The sequence below is a fragment of the Lithobates pipiens genome, unplaced genomic scaffold, assembly GCF_037356315.1.
Source record: "Lithobates pipiens isolate NorthernLeopardFrog02 unplaced genomic scaffold, aLitPip1_a1.2 Scaffold_23, whole genome shotgun sequence".
NCBI classification, from domain to species: Eukaryota; Metazoa; Chordata; class Amphibia; order Anura; family Ranidae; genus Lithobates; species Lithobates pipiens.
In genome coordinates this window covers 304,198,132-304,220,271 of record NW_027507785.1, presented here as the reverse complement: position 1 = coordinate 304,220,271, position 22,140 = coordinate 304,198,132, and the positions used below count along the sequence as shown (strand labels likewise).

General features: G+C 41.9%; 1 protein-coding gene across 1 annotated transcript in view; it reads right to left on the bottom strand.

The window, feature by feature from the left end:
• Nucleotides 1–2,666: 2,666 nt before the first annotated feature.
• The window catches only part of LOC143926582 (leucine-rich repeat and IQ domain-containing protein 3-like), a 73,877-nt gene continuing 54,403 nt past the window's right edge, over nucleotides 2,667–22,140 (bottom strand). Inside the window, exons 7-9 of the mRNA XM_077450452.1 lie at nucleotides 20,658–20,781; nucleotides 16,680–17,388; nucleotides 2,667–4,919 (exon numbers count right to left, since the gene is read on the bottom strand). Of these exons, the coding sequence (XP_077306578.1) occupies nucleotides 4,724–4,919; nucleotides 16,680–17,388; nucleotides 20,658–20,781 (1,029 nt within the window). The 3' untranslated portion in view covers nucleotides 2,667–4,723. The remainder of the gene's footprint in view (nucleotides 4,920–16,679; nucleotides 17,389–20,657; nucleotides 20,782–22,140) is intronic.

The window sequence follows — 22,140 nt, the reverse complement described above, 5'->3', positions numbered from 1 at the left end:
CGTCAAACAGTCCGCTGAAACTGTCCGCTGAAGCCCACACACGAGCGGACTGTCCGCTGAAACACTGTTCAGCGGACAAAGTTGGGCGAACAGTCCGCCCGTGTGTACGCGGCCTTAGGTTCCACAGTGAGAATAACATCCATGCTGCATATACAGACTGATTTTACTGTTGTGGGTTTAGTAACACTTGAAATTTCACCTTTTCTTATTGACTCCAATGCAGTTCAGCAAGATTTTTAGGTGTTATTTCTGCTACAACAAAACGGTCAATTTCTGATAGTTGTTTCCTCCTTTTCAATATGTAAATAGGCAGAATGGATGCAGAGGTCAGCTCTTATAAGGGCTTGCCCATCCTCATACCCTTAATTTGCCTGGTATAGTGTCTCCAACATTGTGAGGGTGAGGACACATACCTGCATGACTTTGATGAATAAGCTGTTGTCTCACATTGTCAATAAATTAATCGTGCGTGTGGAATGAAGGCATGCCTCCTGAAAGTGTGTCTGTGTGATTTTCATAGACAACGGGGGGTCTGACAACTAAAAGCCGCACGGAAAAAATTAGCACTGAACATCACAAGAATGACAAGATGTGGGAATCCCAGGAGAGGACGGTTCATTCTCTGACAATCACAGGATACACTTCCCTAGGCTGGAGGAAAACTATGAGGAATATTAGAAGCTGAGCAGAATTGTGGATTAAAGTGGTTGTATACTCTTTTTTTTTTTTTTTTTTACTTTTACCTACAGGAAAGTCTATAAGGCTTACCTGTAGGTAAAAAAAATATCTCCTAAACCTGTACGGTTTAGGAGATATTCCCCTCAGTATGCGCCGCTGACTGCATCGGCGCATGCGCACAAGGGGATTCTCGGCTGAAAATCCGGCAGTGGCCGACCGGCCGGGATGAAATCTCCCGCGCGCATGCGCGGGAGTGACGATATCGCGGCTCCGGCCACTCACAGCGCCGGAGCCGCGATACCCGGAAGAAATGCAGAGGGAGCATGTCAGCTCCCTCGGCGTGGATCGGGCCAGATGTCGGGGCCTCGTTCTAAGGTAAGTATTTCATAATGAGCTAGTATGTGGTGCATACTAGCTCATTATGCCTTTTGCTTTGCAGGTGGTAAAAAAAACAAAAACATTAGCGGGTTTACTACCGCTTTAAGCTCCATATGCCAGCCATGGCAAAAAAAAAAGTCATCTCCATTTTCACAATACAGAAGAGGGGAGAAAAGCTCAAAGGAAAATGAGACTAAAATTGAGTTCTTTGGCATTAACTTGACTTTTGGATTTGGAGGAAGGAAAATGCTGACTATGACCCTAAGAACACCATCCTTACAGTCAAGCACGGACGTGGAAACATTATGCTTTGGGGCTGTTTCTCTGGTAAAAGTAGAGGCCGACTTTGGCATTGGACGGAGCCGTGTATTGTACAATCTTGGGCGAGAACCTTCTTCTGTCCTCAGCCAGAATACTAAAAATGGGTCATGGATGGGTCTTCTAGCATAACAATGACCCAAAACATACTGCCAGAGCAACAAAAGAGTGGCTCAAGAAGAAGCACATTGAAGTCATGGAGTGGCCTGACCAGTCTCCAGATCTTATATATATTTGTTGCATGTACAATGTTTGTATTTTCTTCAGCTCAGATGAAGGGAGACACTTGTAGTGTTGACCCCCCGAACACTTGATGGTAGTGGGGTTTAATGTGTTTATACATCAAAATGTGGTTAATCTAAAATGAATCTAAAACCAAAACATATTTATGTTCATTTTAAATAGAGTAGGGAATGGTTAAAACTTCTGCCTTTTTCCATCTGTGTCCCATTAGAGAGATTCCCTTTCACTTCCTGTTACAAAGACACAACAGAAATTTAGAGGAAACCCCTTGAAGACAATTGGAACTGGAACAAGTGTCCACATTGGAAGATTTCTCCTCTATTCCTGTTTTGCTAGCAACTCAAAATGTTGGCTTTGCCTCCACTTCCAGTCCTGGGGACAATGGTGGGGACAATGGCGACCAGAACAAAAAGAGAAAATAAATATCCATAACGGGCACAGAGACATTGTGAACCTGAGAGGTGTTCTAACCCTACCCTTGTCTAGTAAACCCCCCCCCCCCCCCGACAAAAAATTGGCTTTAGATACACTTTAATATTGGAGGTTACCTTATGGGTTGTGAAGTGAACCTGGGCTTTCCCACTGTAGGGCCAAGCAACCAGTTTAGCTCAACGGTAGGCCAGAAGCTGAGAAATGTGTATACTTACCAGTTCATCTTTTAAACCAACCCCCTCCCTTCCTTCTTTTAACGCCAAGGAAGTGATGCGACATACCCAATACTCCCATATACAGGGGAACATGTAACAGCTCACCACCTTTCCTACCACAGGACATGGCTGGTGCTTGGCCTGTATGAGTAATGTAGAGACTTACTTTAATGCAGGAATGTCCAACCTTTTGACCTTCCTGGGCCACATTGAAAGAAGAGGAATTTTCTTGGGCCGCACATAAAATACACTAACAAAAAAGAGAGCTGATGAGCAGAAAAAGACGGGCAGATCATAGGTTAACAATCACTGACATAGATAATGTACCTATTTGAGTAATAAAACTTTAAAAAAAAAAAAAAAATTTGAAATATTTTTTATTATAAAAGTAAAAGAGGGGAACATAAAACTAGTGCAATATCTGACACCGTTTTAAAAAACTAAAGCACCGATATCTGGTTGGATGGATTTAGAAGCAATTCTCAATAAATTCTCAAGGTGCCAATCAGATATTGTGGTTCTAATTTTGCCCTTCATATGCTTCATCCTTGAAAATAGTTGCTCACAAATATAGGTGCTGCAGAAAAACTAATGACATGAATAAGGCGTAATTGTGAACAGTGGCATTTATTATTTCAGGAATGGGGATGAACTCCGTGTTCAAGTGGAACCCATGTTCAAAACAGATTCTACTTAACAACAAACCTACACAGTCCCTGTCCTGTTTGCACCGCCTATGCTGTTCTGAGTATATAGGGCCTGGGGGCCACATGCCTTTCCTTTTTTTAATTTGGGTACGGGGTTCCCCTTAATATCCGTACCAGACCCAAAGGCGCTGGTAATGGGCAGGGGGGGCTACCCATGCCATTTTTCTCAATGATTTTCATCCATATTGCGGGAACCAGATATAACATTAAAACCGCAAGCAGTTTTAAATGACTTTTTTTTCCCGTTAGAAATGTCATTTTGTGCAGGGACTGTTCTAAACATGGTAAACTTCACAGGCATACTATAGACACCCCCCAGGCACGATATTTAAAGGAATATTTCACTTTTTTTTCACTTTAAGCATCATTAAAATCACTGCTCCCGAAAAAATGGACGTTTTTAAAACTTTTTTTTTGCATTGATCCATGTCCCCTGGGGCAGGACCCGGGTCTCCAAACCCTTTTTAGGACAATAACTTGCATATTAGCCTTTAAAATTAGCACTTTTGATTTCGAACGTTCGAGTCCCATAGACTTTAACGGGGTTCTAAAGTTTGCGTGCATTTTCGGTCCGTTCACAGGTTCTGGTGCGAACCGAATCGGGGGGTGTTCGGCTCATCCCTATTCAGGAAGATGAAATGTATAAAAGCCCAGTAAGGAGACACTGTAACATTTTTCTTTGGAGATGTGTTCACAAAGTGTAAAGGCAATTTTTCTTTTTCTTTTTTTTAACAATGCAAAATTTGTACTTTATTTGTTTGTTTTTGTTTTCTGCTCAATTTAAGTTTTCTTCTATCATTTGTAGATGTATCCAGTTCTCTTGTTTGCCTGTACATTTGTCCAAAATGCAGTTGGTTGCTGGTAGTTTTCGGTTTTGTGGATTTTTATTTTATTTTGGCATGGTTACTGTTGGTGGGAGATAAGGTGTTTATAAGGCAGAAGAGGATTATCTTAGTATTAGGGGTTACTTTAGGGGTTTAAAGCAGGGGTGTCCAACCTGCAGCCCACGATGGCTATGAATGCAGCCCAACACAAAATTGTAAACTTACTTAAAAAATTTGATTTTTTAAAAATAATTTATTGGCTTGGACACAATCATTTATAACAGACAACTGGATTACAACATTTAAAAGGCTTTCAGGATTTTTTTTTTTTTTTTTTACAATTTGTAATTTTTTTTTGTAATTTTCAATTATGTTGCAAAAGGGAGTAATGCCCCATCAGTTCATTCAGTGGGCTGAACTAAGCACTTTGCGGTCACATTTAACATGTTGATGGTTTATTAAATAGGATCTAAAGACAAAGCTGTTTTTATTTTTGGATGGAGTAGGGTAGGTTAAAACCCCTGTCAAGGAGTTGGGGAGATCTTCCTTCTCTTCCTGTCCACAGAAGTGGAACATCCACATAATTGAGTCCCCATTGGAAGATTCCCTCCCTATGCCTATTCTGGAAACATCTCAAAACCTTCCCAGTGATCATAGCCAACAGGACAAACAGAGAGGGTGAATCTACCCAGTAAGGACACAGACAGAAATAAAAACCTGCTGGGGGTTCCAACCCTTCTACACTTTATCTGAAACCAAAAAAGTTTTGGCTTTAGATACACTTTTAGGATTACTCCAGAAAATGTAACACCACCTTCTACTAGTAAGCTGCATTGCAGGTAAAATCTGGAATTGTGACTCCTGTTTCAGGAAAAGGGTAGAAGGATGTACATGGAAATCTCAATTTTTCAATTTTTTTTTTAGGGCATCAATGTTTTAGAAGTGTCTCTTTGGAAACAGGCTGCTTGACGAGGACTTTTTCCATGGATTGCACTATAACATGCTGACCCTTTATGGCTGTGACATGAACCTGGGCTTCCTGCAACCGGTCATTGCTTTTCTGAAGAATGAGAGAGTCCACAGCAAACTTTTCGGAAGCGTTTTCAACCTGGAGCACCAACTGCCTGCAAAATATAGAAGTATCAGTTTCAGTAGATCATCACTTTAATAGTATGTTACAACATTGAATTTAACATTAGCATTTTAGGCCCTTAAAGTAAACCTTTGCAAAGAGAAATATGGAGGCTACCATTGCCTGACTTTGCCTGTCCTCTATATGTGGTGCAGTGCTGTTCATTGTGACTGATACCCCAACACATTGCACAGTAGAGACCTTAGCACTACAGTGCACCATAACTCTTACACCAAGTGCTCTGGTGTACTGCATTGCTAAAAAGGGTCATGTATATTTTCTTAACTAGTTGTGCTGCGGTGGCAGCCCATTCATAATAAATGGGCTCCCTTTATGCAACACATGTTAATGCATGTCATAATGCATGCACTGCCAGCCAGGCAGCTAGCACCCTCTCGCAGCCTCCAAAGCAGATCCACCCCATCCTTGCCTCCACCATGGTGAGTTGCTAGTACTGCTGGCCTGGTCCTAAAATTGATTCTCTCCAGGCTTTCTCCACCTTCTGGCTGCTCTCTGCCTGGCAGGTAAGGGGGGACTCTGCTGGACACACATGAATGTAAGGGGGTACTCTCCTGGCAAATACGGGTGGGAGGAAACTGATGGCACACATGGATGTAAGGGGGGACACTACTGGTACACATAGGTGTAAGGGGGGACACTGTTGCCACACGTGGATGAAACGGGGGGCACTGCTGGAACATATGGATGTAAACGGGGACACTGCTAGCACACAAAATGTTAGGGGGACACTGCTGACACACATGGATTTAAGGGGGGGAAACTGCTGGTACACATGGATGTAAGGGGAGACACTGCTGGGCACACATGAATGTAAGGGGGACTCTGCTGGCAATATGGGGGGGAAACTGGTGGCACACATTTATGTAAGGGGTCGACACTGCTGGCAACTAGTTGTGCTGCGGTGGCAGTCCATTCATAATAAATGGGCTCCCTTTATGCAATACATGTTAATGTGTACCATAATGCATGCACTGCCAGCCAGGCAGTCGGCACAGTCTCCAGCGCAGATCCACCCCATCCTTGCCTCCACCGTGGTCAGTTGCTAGTACTGCTGGCCTGGAGCTAGAATTGACTCTCTCCAGGCTTTCTCCACCTTCTGGCTGCTCTCTGCCTGACAGGTAAGGGGGGACTCTGTTGGGCACACATGAATATAAGGGGGGACTCTACTGCCAAATATGGGGGGTGACCAGGGGACAACTCATGGGGCCCCGGGCAATAGGAGATTATGGGGCCCCCAGGCAATCAGAGATTATGGGGCCACACAGTATACACAAACACACACATACACACACACACAGTATAAAATCACACAGGTTACACCAGTGTTTCTAAAATCCAGTCCTCAGGGCCCCCCAACAGGTCATGTTTTCAGGTTCTCCATTATTTTTCACAGGTGATTTGATCAGTTTCACTGCCTTAGCAATTACCACAGCCGTTTCATCTGAGGGAAATCCTGAAAACATGACCTGTTGGGGGGGCCTGAGGACTGGATTTGAGAAACACTGGGTTACACATACATGTACACACAGTATACAGAGATATGTTTCTATTGGCTGAGAAGGTACTGGAGAGGTGGGGCAGCTATAATCTTGGGATTTTTAGACCAAAAGGATTTCGGCAAGGGACATTTCAGATGGCAGATGTAAAAAAAAAAAAAGATTTTTACATACTGTCCCTGGTTTTACTGAGGCTGGCAACCCTGATGGGGCCCCCTAGTGGCCTGGGGCCCTCGGGCAGTGCCCGAGTTGCTGAATGGTCAGTCTGCCCCTGGGGGTGACTGCTGGCACACATGGATGTAAGGGGGGGCCACTGCTGGCACACATGGAATTAAGGGGGTCACTGCTGGCACACATGGAATTAAGGGGGGCACTGATGGCACACATGGAAGTAAGGGGGGACACTGCTGACACACATGGAAGTAAGGGGGGACACTGCTGGCACACATGGAAGTAAGGGGGACACTGCTGGCACACATGGAAGTAAGGGGGACACTGCTGGCACACATGGAAGTAGGGGAGGACACTGCTGGCACACATGGAAGTAAGGGGGACACTGCTGGCACACATGGAAGTAAGGGGGACACTGCTGGCACACATGGAAGTAAGGGGGACACTGCTGGCACACATGGAAGTAGGGGGGACACTGCTGGCACACATGGAAGTAGGGGGGACACTGCTGGCACACATGGAACTAAGGGGGGGGGGGCCACTGCTGACACGCATGGAAGTAAGGGGGACACTGCTGACACACATGGAAGTAAGGGGGGACACTGCTGACACACATGGAAGTAAGAGGGGACACTGCTGGCACACATGGGAGTAAGGGGGGACACTGCTACCACACATGGAAGTAAGGGGGGCACTGCTGCCACACATGGAAGGGGAACACTGCTGACACACATGGAAGTAAGGGGGACACTGCTGACACACATGAAAGTAAGGGGGATACTGCTGACACACATTAAAAGTAAGGGGGGACACTGCTGGCACACATGGAAATAAGGGGACACTGCTGGCACACATGGAAGTTAAGGGGGGAGACTGCTGCCACACATAGATGTAAGGGGGGACACTGTTGGCACAAATGGATATAAATGGGGACTCTGCTGGGCACACATGGATATAAGAGGTAACTTTGCTGTGCACTCGTGAATGTCAGAGGGGACACTTATGGGCACTTTTTGAAGGTATATAAAATGTATTTTTTTAAGCTCATGAATATTTATAAAAAAAATACAATATAGCACTTATACAGAAAATGTTGGAGGCCTCTGCCTAGGTGTATAGGGGTGTCATTTAAAATGAAAAGAACTGTAGTGCAGCAACACATGCTAAGTGTTACGGCAGTGAGCGGTAATGCATACATTTCTGCAATGATGGAGTGTAAATGGGTCCTAAAATGTAAAAGTAATTTTCTGAAGAAAAATCTTTTTATTTTTTTTCTGAAAAGAAGTCCTTACACTAGCTGCAAATCTACCTTCAGACAACAATAAACAGAGAGGCAGAGACAAATGCACTGACCCCGAGTTCAAAAATAATACGTTATGCCATTATTGGTGAATGGAAGAAGTGTGTGATGTCCTATGGCCTAACAAGAAATCGTTAGGTCTAAACAGGACTATAATTGCCTTGTCGATGTTTCTAAACAGACTAATGCACATGGTCACATCTCAAGATTCCCGGTCTAGGAGTGTGGAATTGGCAAACATCATACTAGGAGAAACAATCAATTAAATAACCATATTAAGCATGATCTGCTTCTATTCTGGCCATGTAACAGGAACTCAAGTAATATTCTGGAAAAGAACAACCCTAGCGGTAAAAAATATATAAAAAAAACAAAAAAAAAAAACATGCATTTAAGATATCCCCAAGCCTCAAGCACATGTTGAAGATTTTAACAAAATTATGACTTATGTTCGACCATTCCACCATCTTAGTCTTAAGTGAGCAAATCATGATTCCCGTATTCTGAGCCTGATCTTTATTAGCCCTTGTACACACAGTCGGAGATTCCTTCGGAATGTGTCCTATCGGACTGTGTTGTCGGATAATCCGACTGTGTGTGGTCTGCATCGGACTGTTTCCGTCGGACCAAATTTTCCAACTTGCTGGAAATATTTTCCGACAAACTGGTCCGATCGGACATACTCCGATCATGTGTAGAGAATTCCGATCGGACAAAGTGCCACGCATGCTCAGTTAAAATTCCTACATCAAAGCCATTGGCTACTAGCCTGAACTTAGTCCTTTCCTAAGGAAATTACGTCATCACGTTCTGAAAGATTGGATTTTCCGTCAACTTTGTCCGACCGTGTGTATGCAACAGTTTCGGACACAATCCATCAGACAAAATCCATCGGACAAAATCCGACGGATTTGGTTGTTGAAATGTCTGACCGTGTGTACAAGGGCTTAGATGCACTCAGCTAATGGGATGAAATTATAAAAAGACTACAGTCAGATTTAAAGCAGATCATCACCAATAGGCCAGTGAAAAAAAAAAAAGGAAGAATCCAGCCATGAAAATGGTGGCATGGGATAGAAGGAGGGGAAAGAGTGGTGCATTAGCATGAGGGATACAGCAAAAGAGAAGGCAAGATTTGAGCTTTAAATATTTATCATCTGTGTATATAGAATACCATACTGGGGGTATAATCAGATGGGGCAGGAGTCTGCTTTAAATCTGACTGTAGTCCTTTTATAATTCCATCTGATGTAGATCAAAGTATGGAATCATGATTTTCTCACCTAAGACTAAGATGGTGGAATGGTCGAACATAGTTAATAATTTTGTAAAATTCTTTAACATGTGCTTGAGGACATCTTGAAAGCATGTTTTTTTAACTAGTTAAGGACTGGAAAGATTTGCACGGTCATGCGACGTTGTACCCAAACAAAATTTAGGTCATTTTTTTCCCCACAAATAGAGATTTCTTTTGGTGATATTTGATCATCTCTGCATTTTTTTTTTTGTTTTTATTTTGTTTGTTTTTTGTGCTATAAACAAAAAAGACTGACAATTTTGAAAAAAAATAAATATTGTTTTTACTTTTTGCTACAATAAATATTCCCCAAAAATAAAAATATTTCTTCATTGATTTAGGCCAGGGATATGCAATTAGCGGACCTCCAGCTGTTACAAAACTAGCATAGCAAGACTGTGACAGCCACAAGCATGACACCCAGAGGCAGAGGCATGATGGGACTTGTAGTTTTGCAACAGCTGAAGGTCCGCTAATTGCATATCCCTGATTTAGGCCAATATGTATTCTTCCACATATTTTTGGTAAATAAAAATAGCAATAAGCGTATATTGATTGGTTTGCGCAAAAGTTATAGCATCTGCAAAATAGGGGATATATTTATGGCATTTTTATTATAATTTTTTTTATTAGTAATGGCGACAATCTGCAATTTTTAGTGGGACTGCCACATTGCGGTGGACAGATCGGAGACTTTTGACTCTTTGCTAAAAATAGCCACTGATTACTATATAAATGTCACAGGCAAGGAAGGGGATAACACTAGTGGGCGGTCAATGGGTTGAATGTTCCCTAGGAAGGTCTTTCTAACTGTGGGGGGAGCGTAGTGACTGGAGCAGGAGAGAGATCGCTGTTCTTAATCACTAGGAACAGCAGATCTGTCTCTCCTCCCCTGACAGAACGGAGATCTGTCTGTTTACATTGACAGATAAAAACATTCAGGGGCAACCACAATTGGAAGCGCTGAATGCTGATAACACTGAAGAACTCATTCAGCAAGAAGCTTTGGCAACACTCATGGAGCTATGGGATGATGGGTTGCCTGACAGCATTCCATGGGAAAACTATGGTATTCCCGAGGTGGCTCACACACATGGACTTAGGTTCAAACCTAAGTCCATGTTCTTTCCTTCAGCTTGTAAAGGTCCCTATGTTGAGACTTATTATCAGGCTACCTGTAGAGATCTATTAAACTTGTGCAACACCAAGTCCTGAAGTCCCTCAAACTTGTCTAGTGCTGAACGCATAGCTCTAAGTGCCCTAAAGAATAACAACTGGTTGGTCATCAAACAGTCCAACAAGGGTGGGAGCCTGGTTATCCAAGATAGAACGGATTATGAGAAAGAAGCTTATCACTTACTATCCGATTAGAATACTTACAGTGGCTTAAGAGGAGACCCCTTGCCAGGGTTCCAAGTGGAACTGAAATTTTTGCTAGGGGGAGCTGCAGATGGGGTATTATGTAAAAGGGAAACAGTTCCTCCTGCCCCACATATGCAGTACCCCCTACTTCTACCACCCACCGAAGATTCAAAAGTCCACCGTATGTCCTCCAAGCAGACCCATCGTAGCTAGTACCGATATCTTTACCTCTGGACTATCTCATTATATTGATTTCTTTTTACAACACATAGTCTCAGGTTTACCGCCATACATCAAGGATTCAGGTCATGTGATTGAGACCCTCCTGAAATATGAATGGGAGATAGACTACCTGTGGGCCTCTTTGGATGTGATCTCCCTCTACACCTCAATTCCACACAGTGTAGGCCTAGAGGCACTCCAACTTTCCAAAGATCCCAATATGAATTATTATTATTATGCTATAAGTTTTTGCTTGGAGCACAAATATTTTGTGTTCCAGGACAGGTTCTATATTCAGAAGCATGGAACAGCTATGGGAGCAAACTTTGCTCCCTCATATGCCAAAATCATCATGGGCTATTGGGAAGAGCGATATATATGGACACATAACCCTTTCGCCAGACATATAGTGTTCCTAGGGCTTTATATTGATAATATTTTGATTATCTGGAATGGGAGTTTTGAGTTATTTGAGTCATTTGTTACTCATTGTAATGACAATATTTTGGGTCTTAGTTTTACACAGATGATAGATTCCACCAACCTATTGTTTCTATACTTGATATTATACTGTGAAGGTGGGTCCATTTGCACTAATAATTATTGCAAACCCACTAGTGGCAACTCGTACTTACATTATACGAGTTGCCACCAACCTTCTTGGATAAACAACATTCCAAGTGTACAGTTTCAGAGGCTAAGAAGAAACTGTACCAACCATGGAGAGTATAAATGACAGAATGTGTCCCTAAAAATCAAGTTTTTGCAAAAGGGATACCCAGCAGAATTAGTGCAAATGGCTCACAATTAGTTTTTGGAAACTATACCACCTCCCAAGATTCGTGAAAAGCCCGATGTTAAGACCATCACAGAATGTAACAGAAAATATAGATCCATTCAGAGTGTCATCAAAAAACATTGGCATATTCTGCATATGGATCCGAAACTAGGACCCATTCTACCCCCAGCGCCACAGATCACATTTAAAAGAACACCTACTCTGAAGAACATTGTTGCCCCAAGCAAACTTAAATTACTGGTTACATACTGGGGGAATTAAAGTATATATATAGCACATGGCATTATGCATTGGGCACCATCTGTCCATTTCCACATGGCTTCCAATTACTTATTATCCTTTCTTTTTTTTTTTTTACATCTTATTACATCTTTACATATATCATAATTATATATATAACATCCATTAGGTTCTCATTAGGTTTTGACACTTTGAACTATGGGAACATTAATCATAAACAAATCTTATCATGAATACTATTGGGCTAGGTTTCCACTATTGCGACCCCAAAGTCACGCAATTTGCAATGCGATTTTTGATGCAATGTCATGCAACTGGTGAGAATCAAGGGAGAACAAGTCGCACTAAATAACAAATAAGTACAAAAACCTTTTTTGAGTTGAATCACACCAACTAGAACGGGGACCATTGAAATACATGGATTTTGACTTTTCATGCAACTTCACATGTGTCAAGTTGCACAACAACTCACAGCAGTGGAAACAGATTCACAATCTCTATTGATCATGTATCATGTACAGTATAGCTTTTATTTAATACTTCCTTTTTTCAGAATTTATTGAATACTTTCTTTTTGGGAATTATTTTTATTAATTATTTTTACTTGTAACTTATTTTTTACATGTAGTTTTACCTTTTTTTCTTTATATTTTTTATGTTACTTTACTACGTATGTTTTCTCAATTGGGACAATTATTACATTTATTACTTTTTATTCATATTCTAACCATTTTTCTGGTCCATTACTTTTACTGTTGCCCTTGTCTTTGTTTAAGTAGTTGCAGTGTATGTAGATTAAATAATTGTCATCAGCTTGCTTCAACAATGGAGTTATGCTGCGGTGGAGAAACCAATCATAGTTCCGTTAAATTTGTGATTCTTCCCGTGGTCCACCCCTATTTAAACCCCATTTGCTGTCTATGTCCCATGACCTGAAGAAGGGCCACGCCTCAATACGCATTGTCAAGGCGACAGTTATCCTCTCTCTCCATTCTCCTTGGCTTGCTCTCCATCCTTTCTGCTTCATGCCTCGTTTTGGATTTGTGTTCCCCGATCGTAAGATGTCACGCTCAGGCGTTTCCATCCACCAGCTCCGGCCGGTGGTTGTTCCGGCGGCCTCTCGGCCCCTTCCTTGTTCCGTGGCTGTTCCATCATCCTACCACATATCATTGGGGATTCGACCGAGGCCTCATATTGTCCATCTGGCACTGCACACACTGGCTTGCCTCCTAGTGACATCCAGGAATACATTAAGGTTCTGCCATCGCAGCATTGCTTCACCAAGCCAGTTCACCACGACTGTTGCTCATTGTACTGTCACAGTGAGGCGCACGCTTTGCAGTCGCTCCATCTATGCAAGGAGATTTTTGCATAATTGTTCTTCTAAGTATATATCATTATTAAATTGGCACATGATTTTATCTCATTGAGCTTTTTGATTGTTTGTCCTTTCAAGACAGTCCTGATCAGCGCTTCCAATTGTGGTTGCCCCTGAATGATTTTACTTGTATTCACACCCCTCCTGGTGGTCTCGCCCACACAGCTGCTTTTTGGGCTTTGGCTGGACATTCACAAGGTTCCCAGTGCAACATATGTCCCATTTTCCTGGCGTCAGACTGTTTTTGTCATTTTATTACATTGACAGATCCCCGTTCTTTCTCTCTCAGGAGTGACAGCGGGCGGCCAGTGGACGTTGCGGCCTGGGCTAATGCATCAGCTCTGGCGTTGCACTGCGGGTCCTCCCCTAGAGCTCTTGACGAGGCCGATGTACAAAGACGGCGATTCGCCCAGGAGAGCCAACTTGCTGCAGTACTACTGTGGCGGCTGCTCTTCGAGTGGTTAATTGAGATTGGGACAGTATGTTACAGAAGAATAGCAAACGACATCTGATCATGTAAGTCACATGCACCATACGAGATCTGACACAAGCACCGTACATGATATTGGGCAACGACCTGGGAAACACTAGTATGTATTTGGCTGTCATTAGATTAGGGTGAATAAACAGAATATGTGCCCCCTTAAATCAGATGTCCCTATCAGAGTCCCCCTTTACATCATTAGTACTCATCAAAGCCCCCTTTTGCACCAGGTTCCCATCAGAGCCCCCTTACATCAGGATCCCTATCAGAGTGCCCCCTTACATCAGATGTTCCCATCAGAGTGCCCCCTTACATCGGATGTCCCCATCAGAGTGCCCCCTTACATCGGATGTCCCCATCAGAGTGCCCCCTTACATCAGATGTCCCCATCAGAGTGCCCTCTTACATCAGATGTCCCCATCAGAGTGCCCTCTTACATCAGATGTCCCCATCAGAGTGCCCCCTTAAATCAGGTGTCCCCATAAAAACTCCGCCTGACATCAACTGTCCTCATCAGAGTGCCCTCTTACATATGATCAGTTCCTCCTTACATCATGTGTCTGAACCAGAGTGCCCCCTTATAACTGGCTCAAGGATCAGTGGATGCACTCTCAGACCTGGGAGGGAGCAACTGTAGCACTACCCCCATAGGAGTCACTGATATCCGGGTGCTCACTGCTGCACAGCCAGTTACATAGCATTTCTTGTATTCTCTCAAACACAGAAAATCAGTCCTTGTCTTGTTTTTGTTGTTTTTATTAGGGGTTGATTATTTGGATGGGGTAGGGAATTATGGGATGCCCAACTTGAAAAATGTCCAGAACACAGAACGAGGGACAACGTCCTCCCTATTTACAAAGAATCCTCTTCTTCCTTCCTCCTGCACACTGTTGGTTCCTTATGTAAAGCTCCTGCTGATCCACTCCTGAGAGAACTAACAGTTTTAGCTAGTTCAGCAAAGACCCATTACAGACAGCCCCTTTTGGCACAGTACTATGTTGGAGTGAACAGAAACACATTTCCTCCTGCCTTCCTGTGGCCACTGATCCCAGTTCCACTTGCTTTCAGAAATGCTAACCCACCTAGCTGCCACCAGCTGCACCTGGCTGTTTTCCTTCCCAGTACTCCTGACTGGCTCTCTGTACCAGTCCTGCCTGACTGACACATATACATGGAGATTCCCCAGGGCAAGATCGGATGAAGACTTGGTCTTCAAGAGAAATCCCTTCACCCGTCCCTGCACTGTGCTGATCTACTAACTGCCTCTCCCTTCTCTCTCTCTTGCTGTCTCTCTGGCATGAATCCCTCCAACTGCCTCCTGTGGGGGGATCCTTCCAGGCCAGCCTCCCAAGCTCCAGCCCGAGGTAAAACCCACCCCCCCAGTGGGGGTCCCTCAAGGGCCACTGACAGCCTTCCTCAGCATTGCTTCCACCCGTCTCTCTTTGCTGGCATGACCCATGTCTATTTATGGGTTATTCCAGTTCCAGGCCCATTCCTAGGCATTGGCTGAAAGCCCATAAATATTCAAGGAAGCTCCTCCTCATCTCCGCCCACTAGTTCTAAAATGTTCTCCAACTTTCCAGATACCAGGGGGAGGCACCAGAGAGTTGCCAGGATGAGTCATCCAGCCCTGGCCTCTAATAGCCCTGACACAGATTCAGTGACTCAGGTTTATCCCTGGGCCAGAAATGCCTTTTCCTACTCTCACTTCTAGTAGCACACACTAGAGGGTGCTACACAACGAAAATCTGGTGGGGCGCAGCCCACCCCAGCACCCCCTTAGATCCGGCCATGCTTCCTAGGGTGCACCTATGCGGCTGGGGCCACAACACCATTGCCTCTGGGAAACCCGGAAGAAGAAAAAAAAATGTTTTTTTGCGTGGCACTCCTGCGCAAATCGCCGTAGCTGTAGGGCGGGCACTAAGGAGTATAGGCAGGGCGCGCACTCCTGCACATCCCTAAGGTATACACACAAATCCATGTCCTGTCAGGGGAGAGAAGACAGATTGTGTGTTCCTGGTATATAGGAGCAACGATCGGTTTTTCTCCCTAAGTCAGTCCCATCCTCCCACAGTTAGAACACACAGTCAGTGAACACATTTAACCCCTTGATCACCCCCTAGTGTTAATTCCTTCCCTGCCAGTGACATTTATACAGTAATCAGTGCAGTTTTATAGCACTGATCGCTGTATACATGTCAGTGGTCCCACAAATGTGTCCAAAGTGTCCGATCTGTCCTCTGCAATGTCACAGTCTCCATAAAAATCGCAGATCGCTGCCATTACTAGTAAAAAAAAAAAAATGCCATAAATCTATCCCCTATTTTGTAGATGCTATAAGTTTTGCGCAAACCAATCAATGTACACTTATTGTGATTATTTTTTTACCAAAAACATGTAGAAGAATATCGGCCTAAATTGATGAATATATTATTATTTTTTTGGGGATATTTATTATAGCAAAAAGTAAAAAATAATGTTTTTTTTCCAAAATTTTCACTCTTATTGTGTTTATAGCGCAAAAAATTAAAATGGCAGAGCTGATCAAATAGCAAAAAAAGAAAGCTCTATTTGTGGGGAAAAAATTACATACATTTTCTTTTGGGTACAACGTTGCAAGACCACGCAATTGGCAGTTAAAACGATGCAGTGCCGTATCGCAAAAAATGCCTTGGACAGGAAGGGGGTAAATCCTTCCGGGGCTGAAGTGGTTAAGGTGCTACTGAAATGCAGCAGAGGCAAACTGAGTCTCTCATCCTGCCAGACAGGACTGTGCTGTGGAGAGAGCTGTGCTGAGCTCAGTAGCGGCCCCTCCAGGCCATTCAAGCTGTGTGCATGCGCACAGCACTCTCTCCTTATCAAGCTGAGCTCAGCTGCTCAGAAGAGAAGAGAGCGCACTGCGCATACATGCAATTTGAATAGCCTGGAGCGCCCACTAGGGGCCGCACAACTATAGTGTTTAGTGTGCCCTGCATATCATACCTGTGTTCCTGGAGACATTTAATGAACTGTTTCTGCTTTTCCTGGTCGTCTTTTAAACCTTGCACAAATTTCATTTTCCTTTGCACTTCTTCCTGGGATCTGATTAATCGATCGTGTCTCATTAAAGTTTTTGTAACAGAAGTGTGCTGGCAGTTGAATTCCCTGGCTGATGCATTTTCTAATCTTCTGGCCTCCTTTTGATAAAGAAACTGTTTATGTCTATACTTGACATTGTCAATAAAGTTGGCTTTATCCAGGAGGTTGTACTGTGCGCTTTGCTCTAGCTTCATGCCGTCTGTCTGATGTTGCGCTATGGCTTGTTTTTTTCTTGCCTCCAAAAACTCTTCTGTGTGATATTTTGCTTGTTTTTTATCAGCCTGCATCTGAACAACCACATTTCTTTTTTGTATTAGTGTATTATATTTCTTCTGCTTCTCATAAGCCTTGTCTATAGCATGTAGAGGTAAGAGGGTGACTAGTTGGCCTTCCTGCATGGCACGCCTCTTAGACATTGGACATTTCACCGGACTTGCCGGATCCCGCTTTGTTTCTATAATTGAGTGGATTTGCTGAATGGAGGAGCGGATATCTTTTGCTGACATTCCATTGGATAACAGAAGGTCTTTGGAAGGGTCTGATTGGTGGAAAAAAGTTTTAAGCCCGGAAAGGCTAAATTGCTTCTCATTTACTTGTTCTGCCTGTATTAAATCTATATAATAAAAATAGTATTAAAATATATGTAAACCCTCACCTTGTAAAAAAAAAAAAAATCACATTAAGTTTAAAACAGAAATAAAAGGTAAAACATATGTGTATAAATATAAAAAAACATTATAAATAGTTTTTCTTTTAACTTTATAAGTGATCGCATACCCTCTGTTCTCAGTTGCATAAGGAGTTCAAAGAGTTGAGGGAGGAGAAACAGCAGCACACTGGTCTTCCCAGTGAATAGCTGTGTGTGTGTCTGGGTGTGTGTGTGTGTGTGTGGGGGGGGGGGGGTCTGCACAAGTCTGATCATTGGAGGAGAGTAGACATGTGCATTGCCAAAAAAATTGTTAGTTTTTGTTTAATTTGTTCAGTTTTGTTCTTTTATGTTTTTTTTTTTTTTTTTTTTTTTTGGGGTCATACGTCATGATCAAAATTTGTTATTTCTAAAAAATTGTAAATTCGAAAGTTCAGAAATATGAAAATTCGAAAAATAAGAAAGAAAATCCAAAAATTCGAAAATAAGAACGAAAATCCGAAAATTAAAAAAATTTGAATTAATGTCTAACTAAACTAACTAATAATAGCTATTAAATTATAGGTATTGTAATTTCCTTTTAAATTTGGCTTAGTGAATGTAATTAGTAGGGATTTATCCAAAGTTATGAACTATCCAAAATAATGATTCTTGCATCTAAACGAATGGAACGTAACAAATTAATAATAATAAAAAGTTTTTATTGTTATTTATTATTATTAATTAGTTCCATTTCATTCGTTTAGATGCAGTTTTCGTTATTTCGGATAATTTGTAACATTGGAGAAATTTTTTATTTATTACGTTCACTAACAGTCAAAATTTGAAAGAAAATTCTAATACATATAATTTAATAGTTACATAGTAGGTGAGGTCGAAAAAAGACACAAGTCCATCAAGTCCAACCTATGTGAACCTATGTGAGTTAGTAATAGGTATAATTTGATCGTTGGTTATTATTTCTGATTTTCTCATTTTCGGGTTTTTCGAATTTTCGTTCTTATTTTCGGATTTTTGTTCTTTTGAGTTTTCGGATTCTAGAATTTTAGTATTTCCTGAGTTTTCAGATTTTTGAATTTCCGTATCTTCAAATATTCTAATTTTTGATTCCCCGAATTTTCGAATTTCGGAAAGATTTGTTAAATGGGCTTTTGTTAATTAGAATATTTCCGAATTAATGTATTTGTCGGATTTCGTCAAAAAATGAATTTGAAACGAAACTAATTGCATATGTCTAGAGGAGAGTAGGCCGAGTTCCCAGCACAGCCAGAAAACTGACCAGGCTGTGTTCTCATGCCAAGGGTGGCCAGTTTTTTAACAGGAAATCAGAGGGACTGGCAAAAACATTAGGAATTTTTAACACGAAGAGAGCAATACAAAGAGAGCAGGATACTTTTTCATACAAAACATGGTACAGCAGGTACCTATCAATAATATGAAATGTTGGGATAACATATTGTTTAACACACTGGCTGTTGTATTTGGAGAAGAAAGAAGGAAGGAGAAGGAAAAAAGGTGAGGAGAAGGAAAGGAAGAGAATAAAATGGTAAGAAGGGAATGGAAGAAAAAAAGCTAGGGATGAAAAAAGGAAGAAGGAAGGGAAGGAAAAAGACCTCTTGCAATTGGAAGTAATAATTTAATGATGGTCAATTGGTCATGTGCAGGGTTTTGCTGGCATGAAGATTCTGGGTAAAAAACACAAGCTATGTTCTGTAATGATCTCAGCTATACATACTAGCACTTAAAGTATGTATGTGTGTCCAACTTTTCATCTTTCCCTAGAAAGGTTGTGTATCTAGTTATTGCTGCACTATGGATGTTTATGGAGCTGTGTGCATTGCCCCATAGACAACAGCAGGCCTGTATTCTGATCCATAAAATAGAAGAGAAGAGAAAAAGGAAGAAGGCAAGGGGAAAAAGTAATGAAGAAGGGAAGGAAGAAGAAAGGGGAAGGAAGGAAGAAGAAACAGATAGGATAGAAGAAATGAAGACGAGAAGGAAGGAAAAAGATAGAAGAGAGCAAATGAAGAAGGGAAGGAAGGGAAAATGGAGAGAAGAAACAAAGAAGGGAGGGAAGAGGTAACGGAGAGAAGGAGAAATGAAGAAGGGAAGGAAGGGAAGGGAGGGAAAAGGGGACAGAAGAAGAGATGCGAAGCAAAGAAGGGAGAAAAGGGATAAGGGAGAGAAGAAGAAATGAAGAAGAAAAGGAAGGAGAAAAAGAGGAGAAGAAACAAAGAAGGGAAGGAAGGAAGGGATAAGGGAGAGAAGAAGAAATGAAGAAGGGAAAAAGGAAAGAGGACATGAAGAAGGGAAGGAAGGAAAAAGATAGTAAAGAAGAAATGAAGAAGGGAAGAAAGGGAAACGGGATACAAGAAATTAAGACTAGAAGGAAAGAAAAAGATAGAAAAGAGAAAATGAAGAAGGGAAGGAAGAGAAATGGAGAGAAGAGGTAAAGGAGAGAAGGAGGAATGAAGAAGGGAAAAAAGGGAAAAGGGAGAGAAGAAGCAAAGAAGGGAGGGAAGGGATAAGGGAGAAAAGAAGAAACAGAGAAGGAAAGGATGCAGAAAAGAGAAGAGGAAAGAAAGAAGGGTGGGAAGGAATAAGGGAGAGAAGAAGGAATGAAGAAGGGAAGGAAGGGAAAAAGGAAAGAGGAAATGAGGAAGGGAAGGAAGGAAAAAGATAGGAAAGAAGAAATGAAGAAAGAGAAGGGAGGGAAAAGGGGACAGAAGAAGAGATAAAGAAGGAAAATAGATAGGAAAGCAGAAATTAAGGAGGGAGGGAAGGGAAAAGCAAGGGAAAAGGGGACAGAAGAGATGAAGACGAGAAAGAAGGAAAAAGATAGAAAAGAAGAAATGAAGGCGAGAAAGAAGGAAAAAGATAGAAAAGAAGAGTTGAACAGTGGAAATAAGGAAAAAAAAAGGATAGGAAAGAAGAAGGGAAGGAAGGAAAAAAATTGAAAGAAGAAATGAAGAGTGGAAAGAAGGAAAAAAGATAGGAAACAAGAAATGAAGAAGGGAAGGAAGGAAAAAGGTACAGTAGGAAATGAAGAAGATAGGAAAGAAGACGGGAAGGTAGGAAAAAGATAGAAAAGAAGACATTAGGAAAGGAAGGAAGGGAAAAAAAGATATAAATGAAGAAGGGAAGAAGAGGAAAAAGGAATAAAGAATGGAGGGAAGGAAAATTATTGGAAAGAAAGAAGGAAAGGAAAAGCAAAAGGAATGTGGGTAACAGCATACCCTGATCTTTGTGGGTTTTATATTCACTCGTGTACGTCTCATGTCCACATTCAGTCACACTTTGCGCCGGCTGCTGTTGGTTTTGCTTCCTGAGATCAGGAATAGTTTCTGCTTCAGATAAGACCTGCATATTAATAGAGATATTTAAAAAAAAAAGGATAATATGGGCCCCTGTGGATAAAGGGCCAACAAAGAGTCATACAATTAGGAGAGCTTGGAATGTGGGGCTCGTAGCTACCTGCTGCTTTAAGAAGACATTCTAGTTTAAAGCAGAGACCGTAATGGTTTTGCGACAACCAGAAATAAAAACAAAAAGGTAGTCAAAACCAAAAGATTGTTTCTTTAAAGTAGCCCAGTTTTCGATCCCTTATTGAAATAAGAATGTAAATACCTACTTCTCCTGCTGCCTATGCCACTGAACAGTGCTTCGTCGTAGAGGAACTGTGCCCCAAGGTCTGCTGGGAAACCATCACTTCCGGGGAGTGTCAGTCCTGTGTTCTGCAGAGAGCTTAGTGTTTCCACCAACTTCCATGTCAGCACAGTTCCCAATCAACATGACAGCCAATCATGGTGATCACATAAGACTTGAGGTTCATTCATAAAATTTACCACTTCATTTTATAGGTGCCACTGCACCCTAAAGATGGCAGTGTACTTCTGCTTAATACTATAATTGTCAGATGCAATTATGGTGTTAAAAAAACTGAATTAATTATTGTAGAAAAATGTATTTATAAATGAAAGTTTTTTTCAATGCATTTGTCAACCTTAAATAAAGAACCTGTGAGCATGGTAATTATTAAAACAGCATACAAAGCCTTATATGTACTTACAAATCATTTAGGTAGAAAAATTAGACATAGGATTATTGTCAACCAGCACATACTAAAGCCAGCCATGGATGGATCGACTCTCAAATGGTTCAGCAGGAACCGGCTGAAATTCAGTTCATCTATGGGCCGGCTGGTTGCACTGAAGTGGAAGGAAAGAAAATTCCATAATCTATACCTTAACCTTAACACTTCTAATTATAAATGTAACACACCCCTCGTAAGAGCTGCTGAGTAAGGGTTCCCCACTGCTGCACAGCCAGTTACTTAGCATTTCCTTCATTCACTCTATCACAAAAAGATCAGTCCTTGGCTTGTTTTTTTGTTGTTTTTATTAGGGGATGATACCTTGGATGGGGTAGGGAATTTATGGGATGGCCAACTTGAAAACTGTCCAAACTCAAAACCAAGAGACAACTTCCTCCCCATTTACATGATCTTCTCCTTCCTTCCTCCTGCACAAACTTGGTTCTTTTGTACAGCACCCGCTGCTCACTCCTTGTAGAACTAGCAGTATATTGCTAGCTCAGAAAAGGCCCATTACAGGCAGGAACTCTCAGTCCCTTGGCAAAAGTAGCACAAATGGAGTGAACAGCATAAAATCTCTCCTTCTGCTTCCCTGTGGCCACTAATCCCAGTTCCACTTGCCTGCA